This window comes from Penicillium chermesinum (genome assembly GCF_028974085.1).
Source record: "Penicillium chermesinum strain IBT 19713 chromosome Unknown utg000006l:1.0-2335141.0:1.0-2336784.0, whole genome shotgun sequence".
NCBI classification, from domain to species: domain Eukaryota; kingdom Fungi; phylum Ascomycota; class Eurotiomycetes; order Eurotiales; family Aspergillaceae; genus Penicillium; species Penicillium chermesinum.
In genome coordinates, this window is record NW_026695316.1 from 1,611,707 (window position 1) to 1,630,313 (window position 18,607).

The 18,607-nt window shown below is 50.7% G+C and overlaps 9 protein-coding genes across 9 annotated transcripts; 6 read left to right on the plus strand and 3 right to left on the minus strand.

The window, feature by feature from the left end:
* Nucleotides 1-595: 595 nt before the first annotated feature.
* Nucleotides 596-2,090, plus strand: N7468_008407 (Lectin C-type domain protein; the record flags this gene model as incomplete). The annotated part of the gene is made up of 2 exons (XM_058477703.1): nucleotides 596-1,547; nucleotides 1,606-2,090. 2 exons carry the CDS (start codon nucleotides 596-598, stop codon nucleotides 2,088-2,090), a joined length of 1,437 nt encoding a protein of 478 aa, XP_058328048.1.
* Nucleotides 2,091-2,503: 413 nt separating this feature from the next.
* Nucleotides 2,504-4,676, minus strand: N7468_008408 (uncharacterized protein; the record flags this gene model as incomplete). Its single annotated transcript, XM_058477704.1, has 2 exons — nucleotides 2,504-4,109; nucleotides 4,243-4,676. 2 exons carry the CDS (start codon nucleotides 4,674-4,676, stop codon nucleotides 2,504-2,506), a joined length of 2,040 nt encoding a protein of 679 aa, XP_058328049.1.
* Nucleotides 4,677-4,959: 283 nt separating this feature from the next.
* Nucleotides 4,960-6,712, plus strand: N7468_008409 (NADPH-adrenodoxin reductase; the record flags this gene model as incomplete). The annotated part of the gene is made up of 3 exons (XM_058477705.1): nucleotides 4,960-5,250; nucleotides 5,350-5,784; nucleotides 5,840-6,712. The coding sequence occupies 3 exons, from the start codon at nucleotides 4,960-4,962 to the stop codon at nucleotides 6,710-6,712; spliced, it is 1,599 nt and encodes a 532-aa protein (XP_058328050.1).
* A 145-nt stretch (nucleotides 6,713-6,857) lies between these two features.
* aspf13 (allergenic cerato-platanin Asp F13) lies at nucleotides 6,858-7,343 on the minus strand (the record flags this gene model as incomplete). The annotated part of the gene is made up of 1 exon (XM_058477706.1): nucleotides 6,858-7,343. One exon carries the CDS (start codon nucleotides 7,341-7,343, stop codon nucleotides 6,858-6,860), a length of 486 nt encoding a protein of 161 aa, XP_058328051.1.
* Nucleotides 7,344-9,639: 2,296 nt separating this feature from the next.
* Nucleotides 9,640-10,978, plus strand: gprD (the record flags this gene model as incomplete). Its single annotated transcript, XM_058477707.1, has 2 exons — nucleotides 9,640-10,221; nucleotides 10,277-10,978. The coding sequence occupies 2 exons, from the start codon at nucleotides 9,640-9,642 to the stop codon at nucleotides 10,976-10,978; spliced, it is 1,284 nt and encodes a 427-aa protein (XP_058328052.1).
* Nucleotides 10,979-11,625: 647 nt separating this feature from the next.
* On the minus strand, nucleotides 11,626-13,453 carry N7468_008412 (MDR family MFS transporter; the record flags this gene model as incomplete). The annotated part of the gene is made up of 3 exons (XM_058477708.1): nucleotides 11,626-12,705; nucleotides 12,774-13,211; nucleotides 13,268-13,453. The coding sequence occupies 3 exons, from the start codon at nucleotides 13,451-13,453 to the stop codon at nucleotides 11,626-11,628; spliced, it is 1,704 nt and encodes a 567-aa protein (XP_058328053.1).
* A 601-nt stretch (nucleotides 13,454-14,054) lies between these two features.
* Nucleotides 14,055-15,893, plus strand: N7468_008413 (NAD(P)/FAD-dependent oxidoreductase; the record flags this gene model as incomplete). The annotated part of the gene is made up of 8 exons (XM_058477709.1): nucleotides 14,055-14,088; nucleotides 14,145-14,189; nucleotides 14,252-14,352; nucleotides 14,403-14,961; nucleotides 15,013-15,260; nucleotides 15,319-15,534; nucleotides 15,600-15,692; nucleotides 15,747-15,893. The coding sequence occupies 8 exons, from the start codon at nucleotides 14,055-14,057 to the stop codon at nucleotides 15,891-15,893; spliced, it is 1,443 nt and encodes a 480-aa protein (XP_058328054.1).
* Nucleotides 15,894-17,106: 1,213 nt separating this feature from the next.
* Nucleotides 17,107-17,612, plus strand: N7468_008414 (uncharacterized protein; the record flags this gene model as incomplete). The annotated part of the gene is made up of 2 exons (XM_058477710.1): nucleotides 17,107-17,190; nucleotides 17,328-17,612. The coding sequence occupies 2 exons, from the start codon at nucleotides 17,107-17,109 to the stop codon at nucleotides 17,610-17,612; spliced, it is 369 nt and encodes a 122-aa protein (XP_058328055.1).
* A 50-nt stretch (nucleotides 17,613-17,662) lies between these two features.
* N7468_008415 (uncharacterized protein) lies at nucleotides 17,663-17,923 on the plus strand (the record flags this gene model as incomplete). The annotated part of the gene is made up of 2 exons (XM_058477711.1): nucleotides 17,663-17,695; nucleotides 17,726-17,923. The coding sequence occupies 2 exons, from the start codon at nucleotides 17,663-17,665 to the stop codon at nucleotides 17,921-17,923; spliced, it is 231 nt and encodes a 76-aa protein (XP_058328056.1).
* Nucleotides 17,924-18,607: the final 684 nt, after the last annotated feature.

Sequence of the window (18,607 nt, forward strand, 5' to 3'; positions counted from 1 at the left end):
CCGTGGGGGTTGCGGGTTGAAGTTCCATACGTTGAAGTGGCCAGATCGACTCAGGTGATCGGCGGCCGCCCTGCAGTTCCCAGGCGGGATCCCTAACGAAACTACTTTTTTTTAATCTCGGACCCCATAGCGTCTGGGAGGCCTACTTGCGAACGATCCCCGTTAGGCGGGAATGCCATGGTTTATGCGACGAATCAATGTCCGTCTCCTATGATTCCGGGGCTACTCTTGACGATGCGACTTCGGTGGCTGTCTTGCTGGTTGGTTTTGACCCCTCGGCGCGTCATCCGATTAAGATCTAATCCTTTTGCAGAGCGAGCGCGATGTCGCAGGCCAAATTCCGATCAATTTTGTCACAAACCCTGCGGTTTCGCTATCCGCGGCCTGCTTCGGAAATGGGTTGTTTGATCGACTGGACACCGCGAAATGCATCTCCAACCTCCTCTCCGTCGGCTACCGGCGGCTCACGCTGGACATATATTGGTCGACTAAGCGCAGAGAATGGAGTTTTTGCCCTGTCGAAGTACCTGAGACAGCCGATGTGACTGTTTCAGCGTACACCTCAACGTCTACCAGCTCCTCTCGCATTTCGACGATGACCGCGGATGAGGTCTCTACAACAACAGGCGCAGCGGCACCAGATATTACAGGTTATGCAGACTCGCAAGGAGAGACAGTCTATGAGCTAGGGCCATATAGGTGTACTGACGGATTAAGCGTGGATCTAATGTCAGATGTGCTATCCGGGTTCTTTTCAAGCTCGACAGACAGCTCGCTGAAAGTTTATACGACTTACCTGGTTCTGAATCTCCACGCAGCAGGTAGTGTCACAGCACCTGGGGATCCAGCCTCAGCTGTCACAGGCGCTGATCTCCCGAATTCCGCATCAGAACGACCCGGGGATTCTTTGCAGAACGCCTTAGCCAGCTACTTGTATACGCCTGCGCAACTGGCCAAGGACAGAAGTGATCTGAACGAGTCCTGGTATAAGGTCGAATCGAGCTACCTACCAGCTACAGAATACTTCACTGTCCACGTGAATGAATCTGGCAAGCACAGTACCCCAGACGGATGGCCTTCTTCGAAATACATCCAGCTTGCCAAATCGGACAGGGTTCTAATTGAATATGGCTCTGTAGATCCGCAGCTTGCTGATTTGGATCTGTCTGAAGAGGAGGATATGATTTTCTCACCTGGCTACATGACATCGGGTATTAGGATTTCAGACGATTCCAACGGTACCCTTACTTCAGGCTGTCTGTATTCTCCTAAGGCCACAGATGTTGCGCAGGCCAACTCATCGTGGGCAATATCAAGCAGACTCCCTATCCCAAACAATCTTCCAGCGGACGAAGCTATGGGCGCGCTCTCGAGAGAGATATCCAGTATTGCAGAATGCGGCTTGTCCCCTATGCTGAATAGCTCTCTCTTCGGCGAAACGGCTGATGTCAACATAGCCAACTACCGAAACGTGTCTCTTTCCGCAAGCTGGGCCTGGGCTGTAGGAGAAACCCCATGGCGCAGGATCCGGCGGCGGCACCAACGGGGTACCAGCCTTCGATCGCTGTGCTGTGATGGATCTCTCACTTGACGGCCGCTGGCGAGCAACTAATTGCTCCGAAATCCGGCGCGGTGCATGCCGTGTTGACGGTGGCGCGTTTACCTGGACCGTGTCTGATGCAGTGGATAATTTCTACCATATCGCACATGTCTGTCCTCCAGGCTCTGCGTTGGCAGTGCCCAGAACGGGCTTGGAAAATACATACCTGTACAACCACCTCCTTGCACAACCATCGGATATCCTCGACCCGGCGGCTACGGACCCGGCTTTGCGCGAGGTCTTCCTTGGCTTCAATTCGATCGATGTAACTTCGTGCTGGGTGCAGGGCGGACCGCAGGCAACATGTCCTTACGAATCGAATCCTCAGCAGCTGGAGCGAAGAGCGGTGCTCGTGGCTGCGATTGCGAGTATCGTGATCTGTATCATTGCTGCTTTGACTATCTTCGTCAAGTGCAATGCTAATCGGCGAAACTCGCGACGTCAGAAACGTGTTATCGAAGGCTGGGAGTACGAAGGTGTTCCCTCGTAGTCACGTCGGTTTGGACCGAAAGCCCTTGTACATGATCAATTTTTTGTTCCTATCTCTCGAGATATTTGTGATACCCCCCTGCACTCTTCTAATTCTACTGTATTTACTTTGAGAAACGGTCAACGCCGGATTGTTCTATTCACTACATTGTGTAACACCTATACAAATCTGTCAAATTGCCCAGTCGCCCATTGACAGCCTAACCGAAATCAAAATATCGCTACATGCCATTCATATCAAGCAAAAAGAGAAGAAGAAAAAGAGAACGCCGTGCCCATACACAAAATCCCACATCCTGTAGACTCAAAGCCCTGCAAAACGAGCCCAGCCAGCAGCCCGGATAGGCGAAGCATTCTTGGCTGAAGTAGGCATAGGCCGTACCTCTACGCTTTTGCCTCCACGACCCTCCTCCGCTACCTTCCCACTAACATCGCGACGTCGACCAACGCCCAGTCCGGCAATATAGCTACCGTACGATGACAGCGAAGCGCCAACACCACCGATGATTCCAGGCGGGCAGTGTCGGCGCCCGAGTTGCTGACCACGCGGCCCTTGCGGTCCCCCTCCTTAGAAACAGGTGCATTGGCAGCTCGGCCGCCAACGCCATCCTCATCGTCGCTGTCGTCCTTCTTCAGAGATTCATAGGCAGACATCTTGCTGCGCTTTTTGGAGATTTTGGTCAACTTGCGCTTGGGCATTTGCTGACCGCTAGGATCGCGGAGCTGGCCCAGGACTACCTTCCCTTCTTCCTCCAGGTCGCCATAGAACCTACCCTTTGATGGAGATGGTGGAGAGCCAACAAAGCCCTCAGCTGGAATAACGACCTGGGGTTGCTGATTCTGCGAGTTGGGGTTATCGCTGGGTGCGTAGCGGCGGACAGGGTCTGTGTTTTCGGCCATTTCGGTGAGAACGGGCTGTGGGGTTGGGGGGTTCAACATGAGAGGGTTGAATGGGATGTTTCCACGGTCATCCTCCTTGTCAGTATCATGCTCCTCTGGGTCGGGGAAGATGTTGAAGCGACGGTCGCCAAGGTCCTGCTCATCCTTGCCGTCCTCTTGACCGTAGTACTCATGCATTGCCAATGAAGCATATTCACCCCGCGCATCTTCCGGAATTGCACTACCAATACTAGGCGCAGGCTTCGTACCATATGCAAACCAATCTCGGATACCGCTACCGACGGATGTAGTTGACTTGTCAGTTCGACGGCTATACACGGAGGACGACTGGCGGAGTGTTCCGTTGTTTTGAGCGAGCTGGTTCTGCTCATCGGCCAAGGGAGAAACGGCGCGTTCGGAGTGAGCAACCCAGTTGTCAGAAACAGGGCTGACGGACTCTGATCGGTCTGCGGTTCGGGATTCCAAGTGACGAGTGTGGAGACTGGCGTCTCCGAAAACAGGCGAGTGGGAAGCCACTTTGCGGTACTCCGGGGCTAAAGTGTCTCCAAGTCGACCGAATGGAGGGCCATCAGAGTTGAAAAGCGTATCTGCCGGGCTGGAGGGCTCGATCTCAGGGAGCTGGGGAGCCTTTGCGGAGATTTGAGACATGCGCTTCTCACTCATCAATTCGGGCGATCCGTGGATTGTTTGGCCTCCTAGAGATTGTTCACGAGTGTGCGTGAAAGGAATGGTGCGAGGGGCATCCATGAGCGGATCCTGGGCATTGTCATTCAGCGTGGACGAACTCCAATGTTTTTCGTTCGGCTCCATGCGCTTGCGATTCTTACGAGGGCGTGCCGTCAGGTTGTCCTCGAGGGGGTTCATATCGGGAGGCATGGAGGAAATCTTGCGGAAGATGATGGCGATGGCAATGGAGAGGCCAAATGAGACGGCATGCAGTCCTGCATTAGCACAAGCACAGATGAAAGTCGCATTGGCAATGTCAATGGTAGCTTGGTCATCCTGGAACAGAGTGCCCCAATGGTAGTCATTCGTGGTAAGATTGTCATAGGACACAAATGCGGTAAACACATAGAAGGGAATCAGACCGGCGTCAAGGATAGCAGAGAAAACGCCATAACTAGCTTGCGATGCTGGCGGGCGAGAAACTGGAGAGCGACAGAGATGATAGACGCCGTAAACAGTGTGGAGAACTGCAACTATGGGCTGTGAAGGCAGTCAGTGAATGCTCCTTGGGGTGTTTAAGAGAATACCTACGCCAGCCCGCATAATCCAGATGGTCGATGTCGCAGCATTCTTGATGACAATTGCGCAGAACAGCGACGCCAGCGCCCCAAGCAGGGTGATGATTCGGAGACCCAACTGAGATCCACGCAAACCTTTCACCCAAGTCTTTGTCTTTGGGCTCATGGGCTTGTAGTGCTGTCTCTTCTGGTCGAGGCTTCCCCACTACGGTATTATTAGTATCCATAAGAACTTGATAGAATATATCACGATCATGCGCACGTACCGTATCTGGATGTCTATTGAATGTAATCATCGGGCCTTCGGGTCGAGGTTTGGTAGGCGACGCTGGCGCCCAGCTCGCTTGCGTGACGGCCTTTGGATTGAAGCCGCGGTCGATTGGGCCATCAAAGTTGTAGGTTGAGGGACGATCGTAAATGAATGGCGGCTCCGTTCTCCCCATGGTAGCGACTGTATGGCTCCCGTGGCTGCCACGCGAGATCAAGAGAATGAATGTAGGCCGGGAATGAGAAGAACCGTGGAATGCGATCTGACAGATTCCCAGGAAGCGGCTGAACTAGTGCGGAGTAACCGTCAACAGTGATTGTTGTCCTGGCAACGGCTGCTCCGGCCTTGGAACCAGCGGGCGCGATAAGATCGGATCAGTGTCACATGACCCTGATCTGATTAGGGAAGCTGCGACCTGCAATTACTCATTCTGATGTGGCCGATCTTCCCTGCCAGTCATGCTGGATCGTGCGTTTGTATGTGCTCGCTGCACAGTGCAAGGGGGTCGCCCAGTCCTCTCTACGAAGTCATTGAGGGCATTTGTAGCCCCTCGTCGGTTTAACAGCCATGTCGCTGTGGGAGAGAGGCCCTTTCGGGTCGCTATTGTGGGCTCTGGCCCCGCTGGATTCTATGCAGCTGCACGCCTGCTCAGCAAGCAGAATGATGCGGTAGTCGATATGTATGAGAAACTCCCGGTGCCGTTCGGGTTAGCAAGATACGGAGTCGCTCCAGATCATCCCGAAGTTAAGGTATGCTTGGTTATATATTCTGTGGTCCCAATCCGAGTCACCAATGATTCATACCACCACTTCATAGATGATAAGCTGACGGAATTGCTTCTTGAATAGAATTGCGAAGAGAAGTTTGAAGAAGTCGCAACGTCCTCGCGCTTTAATTTTGTGGGCAATATCGACATTGGCAACGATCTTCCACTCTCTTCACTAAAACCTCATTACGATGCCATACTCTTTGCTTACGGGGCTTCCGAAGACAAAGAACTTGGAATACCAGGCGAGAAGGCTCTCCGTAGCGTATACTCCGCGCGGTCCTTCGTCGGGTGGTACAATGGCTTGCCCGAGCATCGAGATCTAGACCCTGATCTGAGTAGCGGCGAGGATGCAGTGATTGTCGGGCAAGGAAACGTGGCGCTGGACGTTGCAAGAATCCTCCTTACGGACGTGGATATTCTGCGCAAGACTGATATTGCTAGCCATGCCGTGGAAGCTTTGGCCAAGAGTAAGATCAAGCGCGTGCGGGTTGTAGGCCGGCGAGGGCCCTTGCAGGTAAGTCCAGGGGACTTCTCATTGAACGATATGATGCTTATATATCCATCTCCAGGCCGCGTTCACAATCAAAGAAGCCCGTGAGCTACTACAATTGCCCTCCGTCTCATTTGAGCTCATCCGCAAGGAGGTCTTCCCTCCCGACGAAGTCATCAATGGCCTACCGCGAGCCCAGAAAAGATTAATGCAGTTGTTGGCCAAGGGCTCCGCTACGGATCCCCAGACGGCCACAAAGTCATGGGCCCTCGACTTCCTCCTTTCTCCCAAATGTCTCAACTGGGATCCGATCCATCCATATCATCTGACTCATGCTCACTTCTGCCGCAACGAACTCGATCCCTCGGATCCCTTTAACCCTAGCGCAAAAGTAACACCCAAACATCTATCCAGCGGTCTGCGTGCAGAAGTCAAGCTACCTTGCAGCGTCTTCTTTCGTAGTGTTGGTTACAAATCCCTGCCTCTGCCCGGTCTAGAAGATCTAGGAATTCAATTCGACGAGCAGCGTGGTATCATCCCGAACGACGGTTTTGGCCGCGTCAAGAGTCCGTTAGAGTCGGGTGAAACCCAGAAGCTGCCCGATGGATCCCTGATCTCCCATTTGCCCGGCCTCTACTGCGCCGGGTGGGTCAAGCGAGGCCCGACTGGCGTAATTGCCTCAACAATGACTGATGCTTTCACCACAGTGGATACCATACTCCAGGATTTGGCTAGTCATCAGGGCTCCGGATCAATGCTTCATGCGCCTGGACACAGCACTGGTCTTGGCTGGGACGGTGTAAAAGCTGAAGCGGATCGTCGGGGCCTGCGGGCTACATCTTGGCAAGACTGGCGGCGAATCGATGCTGTTGAGCGCGAGAAGGGCCAAGAAAAGGGTAAAGTGCGAGAAAAGATTACTCGTGTACAAGATATGTTGGATGTAGTTGGTTGACAAAGAAATTTTTATCTGTATATTAGACTTCCATTTATCTCCAGCATTAACTCACTATCCTTCTCTCCTCTCGACATAAAAACCGCGTGACATATGCAATCACTAAACACCGTTACTAGTATCCGACATCGTCGTTCTTCCAAATCTAAGGCTGTTTGCAGAAGCTGCCGTCAACCTCGGTGTAGGTACCCTCAACTCGACCAAGATTCAAGTCACCTGTCAAGGCGGTGAAAGCATCGGGGTTGAGGTTGAAGCCAGTAGAATAGTCAATGGCGAGGATATAGACGGATTTTCCGTTATAGTCCACTTCGTAGCACTTGCCGCAGTTGGTGTCGGTGCCAGAGATGGTGGGGGCCCCTCCAACGTAGGGGAAGTTCGGCAGGTCGCCAACCGTGGCATACTTCACTCCATTGATTCCGTTGGAACATTTAACTTGGTCCATGGACAGAGAGGCGGAGTATACTGGATCGTAGGAGATGGAGACTGAGGTGCCGGCGGCAGCTCCCTTAGCTGAGTCTGAAGACTCGGTGGTGCTCGTAGGTCGGACGCTTGATACCAGAGTGCTGGGAGCAGCAGCGGCCACCTGGAGAGCGGCCAGGACAGTGCAGGAGATGGCAGTGAAGGACTTCATGGTTGTAATTGAGAGGGGTTGAAGTTTATACCTAGGTATAGAAGATTCTGGAAAGTCTGGCTTGGGGAGTGTTTGAATGCTTGAGGGCTTAACAGATCTCTTCGCGGCATCCTCTTCAGGGATTTATATAGTCACGGTCTGGGTCGCCTAAGCCTCGAACGAACATCGTCATGGTGATACTATTTTCAGATGCATAGACGAATCAACTGCATCCGGCACAGGTCTCAGATATTTCTAAGGCGCCCCTATAGGAGGTATTCTCACCGCCGTACCAACTGACTAGTACTGACCAAGCCCTTGGCCGACGTCGAGTCTTAATGCGGGGCGGGACTGCTGTGGGGTGAAAGTGAGACATTCAGCGATTCTGGCCTTGTGCCTAAAGAAGGTAAATGCCGCGCCTGAGGAGGTCATATGAGGGGCCTAATGCAGCTTTGTGAAGCTCGAGTTGCATGATTTGTGTTTATTTGGCATGTCACCAGGTACCGGCTGCGGGAGAGTAGCCCGAGGGTGTCGAAGGTAGTATTCCCAATCCCCAACTGGACGGAACGGGACACCCACGCACATGGCCGCATTGAGGTCGATTCAGGCTGCCACGAGTCAGCTTTGCCAGTACATCTGCAGGTCTCAGACCCGTATTTATGAATCCTTGTTTTTGGTGGCCTGATCCTGGCGGAGGGCAAAGGCTCACTGGAAGAGGGCCGATGCCAGAAGGGTCAGCCACGCAGGAATTGTTGCATTCAGGTACAGAGCTGCATGGCAAAAGACAGAGGGACAATGAGAGAAAATCAAAAGTGACAACAGTAATAGATAGCTGAATTCGAAAGACCAGAAGAGTTTAAAGGACAAGAGGGTGAAAAAAAAAAGTTAAAACACAGTGAAAAATAAACGTCCCCGGGAAGGCTCGAACTTCCAACCTCCTGATTAACAGTCAGACGCGCTAGCCGATTGCGCCACAGAGACTTGTTCATGCAGTGGCAACAAATATTATCCTTCTTAACCTAGCGAAAGCTCGCTCTACTTGAATCCCCTTCACGCCCTTCATCGACCCAGGGACCGCTTGATCCCCTCTCGCCAAACCATGCCCAACCAGGGCGACAATTCCCCAGTCAATAATTAGCCTTTTTCTAGTCGTGCTTGGAAAAAGAACGGCGGGACCCTTGAACCGCGCTGGAATCATGATCTTCTTTCTGATCTTCTGATCTTCCAATACTTGCCTAACTACGAATACATGATGATTTACCAATTCGATATCGGTCGACTACTTTCTTACGATTGAATCGCAAGGGTGGAATGGCCGAACAGAAATTTCCAGCCCTCATGACGGCTCGTGGCCGACTGTCGATCACCCCTTAAAGTTGAGAGGCGCACGCTACGCCCCTCGATTGACCCTCTTCGATCGGCCCTCTTCGATCGACCCTCTAGTGGCCTCGGCTAGCTAGCAGTAGTCAGTGCTTCCATATGTTGATCGCTCGATCAGCAGCAGTTCCAAGCAAGTGCCCCGCGGGGAACCCCTTGAGTCTATCCACAGTCTATCCACATGCGTTCGTGCGGCATATCTAGTTAGACCGTCTTTTTAGTTCCGACCTCATGAGGAACATGGGGTTGAGCATGCTTCAAATAAAATTTCATCCTTGACAGGCGAAATGGCCGAGCTGCTCACATGCACGAGCCCCTTGTCCCTCATTGGAGAGTGGATCGACTGGGTCTCTAATACGAGGCGGTCCATGCTCGCCTACTTTGGCCACAAGGATAGGGTTGGCTCTAACCACGTTCATAGCTAATTCCGACAAGGAGCCATCTAGGGCAACGAGGACGGGCAGAAAAGACAGCCCATGGCTTCCTCGTAAGAACCTAAGCAGACTTTTTTGGTTGAGGTGATTGGTGTCTGGATTTTGACTCCTTGTGAAGTGGCTGCTCCATGCACGGGAATTGTGGAGAGGATTCCAGCACGCAGCCCGCCTCACTGACCATAGAGAGATCAATAATTTGACCTGAATCGGAATTCCTATGTCAGCCTCTGGAGAATCCTGGAGAAAAAAAAAGGGACAAAAGAAAAACTTTAAAAGTTTCTGGCCACACCCTTTTCCGGCCGACTATTCCCGCGAATCATAAGATTTGATCGACCCCTATTGGATTGAAAGAGGCGGTCCCTTTTTTTGATCTTCGGAGATGCTTAGCCAAAAAGCATGGCACCAGAGAGCCACCCTGCACGAACCCTGCTTTTAAACATAGCTGGCTGCCATCCTGCGGACTGCTGGATTTCTCCTAGATTTCGAGATTCCAGAGGCCGTGGAAGATGCCTTTACTCACCCATGCCTTGCGTTCTCTATACGCAGCCGGGGAGGGAGGTGCCTCTCCGCTCGCCCGTCGCTGGGAGTTCCGTGAAGAGTCTCCCCTGGTTGGCAGTGACCATTCGTTATTCATTGCCATGGGTGTCATTGCTCTCTGTTCATTGTGTTCCACGATAGGCCTCTTGTCATTCCTTACTTATCGATTTATCAACTGGAGGCAGTACTACAAGCAACCACTTGCAAAGAACCAATACGTCGTTCTCATTTACAATCTTTTACTTATCGACATGCAACAGGCCATTGGCTTCACCATGAGTCTATATTGGGCAACGCGCCGGAGTGTGCACTTTGGCGAAGCAGCGTGCTACCTGCAAGGATGGTGGATTCAAACTGGTGATGCTGGCAGTGGTCTCTTCGTCCTGGCTATTGCACTCCATACCGGAGCTATTGTTCTCCGTGGACGCCAGCTTGACTTCAAGACCTTTGTATGCGGTGTAATTGGATTATGGGTCTTTATTCTGATCCTGGGATTCATTCCAGTGGGACTCTACGGACACGAGTCCTTTGTCATCTCAGAGGCCAATTGGGTATGTATGATCCTGATATCAGAAAGTGGCGCGTGATAGCTAATTACTTTCACAGTGCTGGCTTAGTCCTCGAAATGAGGACGAACGCCTCTGGGGTCACTATCTGTGGATTTTTATCTCCGAATTCGGAACTGTGGTGTTATATGCCGCCATGTTCTTCTACCTCCGCCGTCGTATGCAGCAGGCTCAGATGCTGCGCACCAGCCAACAAGAAAGTCTGCGCCGATTGAACCGTGTCGTCTTCTATATGGTTGTCTACCCGCTCCTCTACCTGATTCTTTCCTTGCCACTCGCAGCTGGCCGTATGTCCACAGCCCGTGGCGATCCACCCAGCAAGACCTACTTCGGTGTTGCTGGCTGCCTAATGGCCCTGTCTGGATTTATGGATGTTATGGTCTACACTCTCACTCGTCGCCACCTTATTATCGACACCGAGCACACGGACAGCGACCGTGTGTACTACAATGGCACCGACTCGCAATGGCAGACCAACATTACCACCAATGCTAGCTACTCTCGCAAGGGATTCCGCATGGGTTCTTCTCGAATTGGCTCGAAGGTGCGCCCTGCTGGGCACAAGGAAAAGGACCGCCTCAGCCCCTTCGAGGGCTCGACGGAGAACATCGTCCCCAAGGATGATGTGGAGTTGTCGAATTTCTATGGTGTGTACCAACAGACTACGATTGAGATCTCGCACGAGCCTGCACCGGCCGTGGAGGTGGATAACCGTGAACACAGCGCCCGCCGGGACAGCTAGGGTCTTTTTTCTCAGCTGAACGACTTACTGGCAGGTGCCTCTTGACGGTCTATGTTGTGAATTCTTTGTACAGGTAGACGAAGATATTATAACTAATGAACCGCTCGTAAATAACGATCTAGAGAAAAGATTCCATAGCTACTACCCATGATATGTTCGGATTGTGTTTAGTATAGATTGTAGCTACAGTACCCTCTAAATTCAGGTTGAGCTTTCATCCCTATCTCCATTCTTTGGCTGCTACTACCACCATTATAAAGTTTGTTTGGCTCGTTCAAGGTCCAGGTGGCGGAAGCATGGGTTGACACGATATGCCGTTCTCTTCGCATGTGAACCAAACCCGCTTCCAACTTGCAGGTTTTGCTACCGTTCCCGAAGTAGGCCGTATGCAGATAGGATTTGACTATTCCCCACAAGGCCGCGTGGAAATATTGGCAGATCTTCGCTCGGACTAATCGACCCACATTCCTTATCTCGGATAGAGCAATGATCAAGGTCTTCGGTTGTATTCTCTGTATGTTGAATGAAGAAGCTGATCGAAGTCCTTACAGTGTACTAGCCGAAATTTTGAGATAATGTGAGCGGAGTTGTGTTGAATTGAAAAGACTAGATCCGGACATATTTCTAGAACAGTCTAGCTGTTAACCCTAAGCATCTTTCTCAACACCAGAGCCTCTCCGGTCGTCCTCTTTCGACATCTTTCGACGGCCGATATCTTCCTTTTCTCGTCTTTCACTTTCCTTTTTGACATTGCGCCACTCCATACCCAAGGATGGAAGGATTATCGCGCAAGATAACGCGACCGGTAAGATGAATGACCTGCGCAAAGCTTCATTGTAAACAACCAGGACGGGCCTCAGCTTATCCGCCGGTACAATCTTAGAGATTCCAGTCGCACCAGCTCGGAGAATTGAACTTGTGTCAATGCCCGAGATGCTTGGCAGCGTGCTGGTCAGATAATTGGTATACAGACTCTGGCTGACAGCAACCCAGATCGCACCGCCGAGCGATTGGAACAGGAAAATCACCGCAATACCAATTGGAACATCGACATTCGCAAGCACTGTCTGCGTGGCGATGTTGGGAACTTGCATCCCCAGGCCAAGTCCAAACCCGAAGAGAGCCTGATAGCCGATCCACTCTGGATGGCCTGAGTCCACTCTCAGAGTCGTGAGGAGGCCGGCGCCAATGGCCATCAGGGTTCCTGACAAATAGGCAAATGGCATATAATGGCCTGTATTCGTGATGACCCCGCCCGAGACAATTACGAAGAGCACCATTGCCAGCACCATTGGGATGTTGTCGATACCAGACTGCACGGCACTCGTCCCCTTGACTCCTTGGAACCACAAAGGAAGCGTGTAGAGCATGGAGATCATGGCGCCGGCGGAGAAGAACATCATTACAGCGCCCAGTGCCACATTGCGGTCTTTGACGATCCGTGGCGGAAGAGTGGCGTCTTCCTGCCGCCACACTTGAACAATGCCAAACGCGATGGCCAAGACACCTGCTACAACGAACAGAGCTATTATGCGACCGTTGTTCCAGCTGTATACCGCCCCACCCCATTGGAGAGCCAAGAGAAAACATACCACGGCCGGCAGAAACAGAAATGTGCCGAGGGGATCGAGCCGGATTATCTGGCGCCTCAGCGACGTGCTATCCTTCAGGAAGGTGCGTGAAGGAGGATGGTCGAAATGACCAACACAACCCCTCCAATGGGGAGACTAGAACAAGGGTTCAGCGTGAGTATGAGAAATCATGAACGGGTGGTCCTTGAAGCGAGACCTTCGACGTACTTGATATAAAAGCACCAGCGCCAGGTCACCCGATCGGTAAAAGCACCACCCATCAAAGGAGCCACAACAGAAGAGATTCCAAATGTCGAGCCCATCAACCCGACAAAGATGGGCCGTTTGTGCAGAGGCATGACCTTAGTAATGATCACCGTGGTGCCATTGAAGATACCCGCCGAGCCTATCCCAGCAATCGCGCGACCAATGATGAAAGCCGTCGAGCTGGGAGCGGCACCGCATACAGCTGAGCCCACTTCGAAGATCACGACGGCGGAGAGGAATATGGCCTTGGTCGAGTAGAAGGTGTAGATGCGGCCCCAGAGCAGCTGGGTGGCGCTACTGGTCACAAGGTATGCGCTGGCATACCAGCTAATGTCCTCTATTGCGTGGAACTGGTCGGAGATCTTGGGTGTGGCCGTTGCAATGATTGTTCGATCCTGAGGGTGACTTTATGTTAGTTGCTGGCGGTTCCTTTGGGCGAACGGGGATCTACCAATGCAACCAGAAACATGGCGCTGACCAAAGCGATCAGAACCAAAACAAGAGGGAGACCTGTAAGGATCTTTTCTTCTGCTTGCGACTTTGCTTGAATGTCATTGTTTGTGGCGTTCAAGTCTAAGACTTCGTTGGCTGCGTTTTGCGTCCCACGTGGGAACGAATTTGCTTGTGTGTCTGCCATGGTCAGCTCAAAGTAGTCTAGAGATCGTCGCTTCTTTCATCGAATTTTGCTTGATTCGCACAAGCTTCACATAATATAGAGGAACTCTTTCCTATTGATTCTTATATTTGCTGCCTCGGGGGCTGAAAGCGCTTCGGCGCCGAACCATACACACCTCTCGGCGCCGAAGCAAAGTCCTCAGCTTTCGTAATTTGAGTTTCTATTCGAGCAACTGACTTGAGTTTTCGTACTAATAGTTCCCGGTTTCCTCTAGAGCACAAGAACTTGTCATACTAATCTAATATCGTTTGGCTCCGATACTGTTGTCTGTTTATCATGATAACTTTTGAGTTGACTTGTACTGGGACTTGTTCTGCGTTATGCCTAGAAGATGATATGGCCTACTAGCTATTACAGAGTGTATTGATATATGACGGAGCTGTGTAGGTTCCGTAAGGATCTATGTCGCGACTATTAAGATAATCTCTTGAGAATCAAAAGGATCTTCTGGCTGGTCGGCCGCCATCGGACATTAGTCCGGTCCATTTCTATGCCGAGCGGGGTATTTTCTCCGTTCAAGTACTATCATCCATCTCGACGTTCACTGCTTGAAACATTCAGAATGGAAGGGAAAAAGTCTGTTGCTATTATAGGCGGTCGGTAGCACACCCTGGATAACCGGTTCAAGTTTTAGAGCACTGACGCATGGCAGCGGGGATTTTCGGCCTCTCTCTGGCGGTTGCTCTTCGAGACCGACGTATGTACTACTTTCTCCTTGGATATGGTACGCTTGCTAATATACATGAATGAACTGGGCAGAACACAATGTCACCGTATTTGAAAGAAGCCGATATGATCAGAATGAATATTCGCCCGAGGATAAAGATGTCCAAGCCGCTTCGGCAGATCTTAATAAGATTGTAAGTCGTATTTTAGGGAAGGGAGAAGACACTTCTGATAAGGAGGCTAGTTTCGAGCCTCGTATGGAAACGAAATCCACTACCAGCGCTTGGCTATGGAAAGTCGAAAAGCCTGGGTCTCGGAAGATGAGAAGCGAGGATTTCCTGAGCGGGCATCGAGCGAGCAGAGACTTTTCGTGAACAGCGGAATGCTACGGGTTCAGCCTTCAAGTACGCTCAGTGCCTTGGAAAAAGAGACCCTAGAAAATATGGAGCGTGATGGTCTACGGGACACCCAGTTCGTGAAAAGTAGCCCAGATGATCGCCAGCGTGCTCAAAGCTTAGGATGGCAAGCCAAGTTGCTGGACTTTGACATCCCCAATGCTTCTCCCAAAGTATCGTATGAGTCTGTTCTGGACTCAACTGCTGGCTTTGTGAGATGCAGCAAGGCCTGTGCACATTATCAAAAAGTCGCAGCAGAAAAAGGGGTGAAATTCTACTTTGGCCCCGAGGTGGGGACAGTGAAGGAACTGAGGAAGGAGCAGAGCGACACGGCCGGGAAGCCCAAAGTAACAGGCCTAGTCACGAAGAATGGAACTGTTCATGATGCTGACATTGTTGTGGTGGCCGGTAAGAAGAGACGTGGGAATCTTGCTTTTGCAACTCTGCTAATTGCCACAGCGGGGTCTTTTTCTACCCAAATCCTCCCAGACCTGAGCTATCATCTGGAGTCATCTGGAGGTAGCATTGCCACATTCAAGATTGACCCGAATGATACCCAACTATGGGAGAAATACTCACCAGAGCGCTTCCCTGTGATTACCTGGAAGACGCAGCCGCGACCAGACTCCGGGAAAGACACTGGGAGCATCTACGTGCTCCCTCGTACGCCCGAGGGCCTTGTGAAAATCGGATATCGAGGGACTAAGGTAGCTTTCCCCCGAGCGAATTGCCTGCAGATCACATCACTGATGATCTCCTATCAAGTATACAAACTTCCAGGACGCGCCCGACAACACACCATTCACACAGGATGGCCAATGGTCCATTCCGCTGTCCCCAGAAGAGTCACTGAAGCTCCCAGAGAAGTCCGTATACTCTATCAAGCAGTTTGTGTCCATATTCCTCCCGGAATTTGACGGGGTTCCATTTCACTCAACCAAGCTTTGCTGGTATACGGATTCGCTAGATAACTCGTTCGTGGTAAGAAAGACCATCGCTATTGTGGTGAATTCCACTGTATCCAGACTGAAATCGGATGGCTATAGATCGACTACGTCCCTGAATACGCGGGAAAATCTGTTTTCGTTTGTACAGGAGGCAGTGGCCACGGTGCCAAATTTTTGCCCATCCTAGGGCGGGTGAGCTTTCCATTATTTGATTCTCGCAGGTCAAGACTAACATCGCCGATAAAGCACGCGGCGGATATACTAGAGCGGCACGAAGAAAGTTCGTCGTTCATGCGCCCGTTTTGGCGATGGAGACCTGATGTAGCTCGGAAGAACGGCCTGGAAGAAGGGCCAACAGGATCACGGAATATCGGGAATCCCCACGCGTCTTGAACGGAGGATGTGGTCGTTCATCGAAGATTGAACCCCTGAAGCTTTGATATAGAGATCGAGCGCTTGATTTATTGGTTCGAGAAGATGATCTTTATAGAATAGAAAATCAATGATCCAAGGATGATCTCTACCACCGATAGACGACTTGATGCAGTGCCGCAAACGTCTCTTATCCTTGTAGCAGCTTATGGTCATTAAAGTCCAGCTCTCGGTATTTGACAAGCTCCATCGTAGACCGCATGTCCTAGGAACGTGGTAAGGGGAGTGAGTCAATCTGACGAGGAGAAACCTTTCCAAGTGATCATGAGTAACCTGTCTTTGAAACAATTGGATCCCCTGGAGTTTCCTAAAGCAATAAACATTCAAGAGCTTTATGCATCAACAGACCGAACTTGGGTGCCCAGCCATGGCTCCTGCAGATCTCGAGTCACAGCCAGTCGGAAAGCAGATCTCCGACCAAGATGCGTTCAAAATGCAATTTGAGACAAATCACCCGAAAATCCCAAGGATCTTCGAGTCATCTACAAAGTGCGCTTATTTTCCTAGTGAGATTGCTTACTATATGTGGTGCCCTGGGTTTGTCCATTATTTCGCCGGGGTGGCAGGAGATTGCACATTATACTGGAGTGAGCTTAGAGGTGACCTGCTAACTGTCGCCCTGTTCATCCTAGGTGTGTTGTTGAGGATGGAACTTTGTTTTCTTTGGGGATTTTGCAGCTGACTGTAATTTGGACGGGCGTTTGGGCCTATGATCGGGTCCGGTATCAGCGAGGTCTGGGACCGCCGGAGGAGTATACTGCCAGCAATTTTTATGCTTGGGATTTTCAGCATAGGCACGTCTAGGTGTGGCATATTTGCATCTCCCCCATCAGCAATGTCCCTGCTGCGCTTAGAGATATCTTCCCGCCGGTGACTCGCCAGAATGCGATGGTATTTGCTAGATGGTGCTTTACAGGGAACCCGCAATGGTTCCTTTTATTGGGCAGCTTTCTCAGTGAGCCTGCATTTGGGATGGCGCTGTACGTTACTTTTTCCAGGCGCTTGGAGTAACTCGTAGTGGACTGCATTCACTAACATTATGTCCTAGAATGGGAATACCTCGAAGCTACACTGGTATCCCTCATTTTCGTACTTTGTGGACTATGTCTACTTGAGACATACGCACCCGTAATCCTCAAATGAGGGGCTCAAAAACTGCAAAAAAGCGCCGGCGATGAGCGATGTCGGCATCCACATCAGACACAGGATCGACTTGCGCACGATAGCCGCGAAGCACTTTGTGCGCCCAGTCAAGTCAGTTTGTTCAACCAAATCTAAGTGAAAGAATTCCTTTTCTGACTTAGTATACCTAGAATGCTCTTTACCAAGCCCATGATACTACTCATGGAGACTTATGCATCCTTCACTTAAAGTCTGATATATTTGACACTTGAGGTCTTTCCAATTATATTCAACGAAGGTCGAGGCTGGAGCTTAGTTGTCTCAACGCTTCCATTTTTGTCATTTCTAGTTGTAGTCGTCTGTGCCGTGTTTATCAACTTTGCCAATCAACCAAGATATCGCCAAGCCGTAAAAGAAACAACGGCGAAGCAGTCTGTGAAGCTCAGTCGTCCCTCATATGGATTGGGCCTCCTTCTCTCTGAAGGGGCTTTTTTTTTGATTTGGCTAGGCCGCAGCACCGACATACTCGTGGCGCTCCTCCGTCGTTGCAGCAGGTAACACTCCTGAAACAAGATCCGAGTTACACATAAACCTTGGCTGACGGGTTCATGCCAGGTTTTATCACCGCTGGATTTAATATTGTGTGTTTTAACGATGCCTGAACTTTTTAGTTCTACAAGTACCATGTCTGCAAACATAATCCTTCGATCGGTGCTGGCATGTGCTGTACCCGTGGCAGCGCGACCCAAGTTCGGAAACTTAGGCCTAAGACCCGCGGCGAGTCTCCTGGGCGGGATATGCTGTCTTGCGCTCCCTCGGCCTTTACTTCTCATGAGATACCAGATCACTCAAACAAACGCCAGGAATAAGAAAATTCCACCTGGTCCATGATTAACCCGCAGTCTATTTTCTATTCTGGTGCTGTTGGCACCATGACTGAGGAAATTCCACCTGGTCCATGATTAACCCGTGGTCTATTTTGTAATCTGGTGCCCAGTTGGAACCCCTGGTGGTATTGACACCATGATTGAGGAAATTCCACTTGTCCCATAAGTAGACCGCAGCCTCTGTTATAACTTGGTGCTTTATATAATCCGGTGATATTATTAACCAGACCGCTCAAATGAACACCAGGAAAGAGAAAATTCCACCTGGACCATTATTAAACCGCGATCTTATCCTCTGAACCGGTGGTATTAATACCATGATTGAGGAAATCCCACCTGGTTCACAATTAACTGCACTCTATTTTTAATCTAGTATTTTTCAATCTGGTGCCTAGTTTAAAACCCTGGTATGATTGACACCGCCAGTGAGGAAATTCCATCTGGTTCATGATTAATCCCCGGTCTATCTTCTAACCTGGTGCTGTTAGCACCACCACCGAGGGAATTCTGTCTGTTCCATCAGTAGGCCGCAGCCTCTGTCCACGGGTTGTAACCGGGTGCTTATTCATATAATTAGATAACTATATCTTACCTAGGAAGAGTTATATGGTACTGTCAACCGAATCATTCAAGTTAACACTATAATTTAGATATAATAACCTGGGG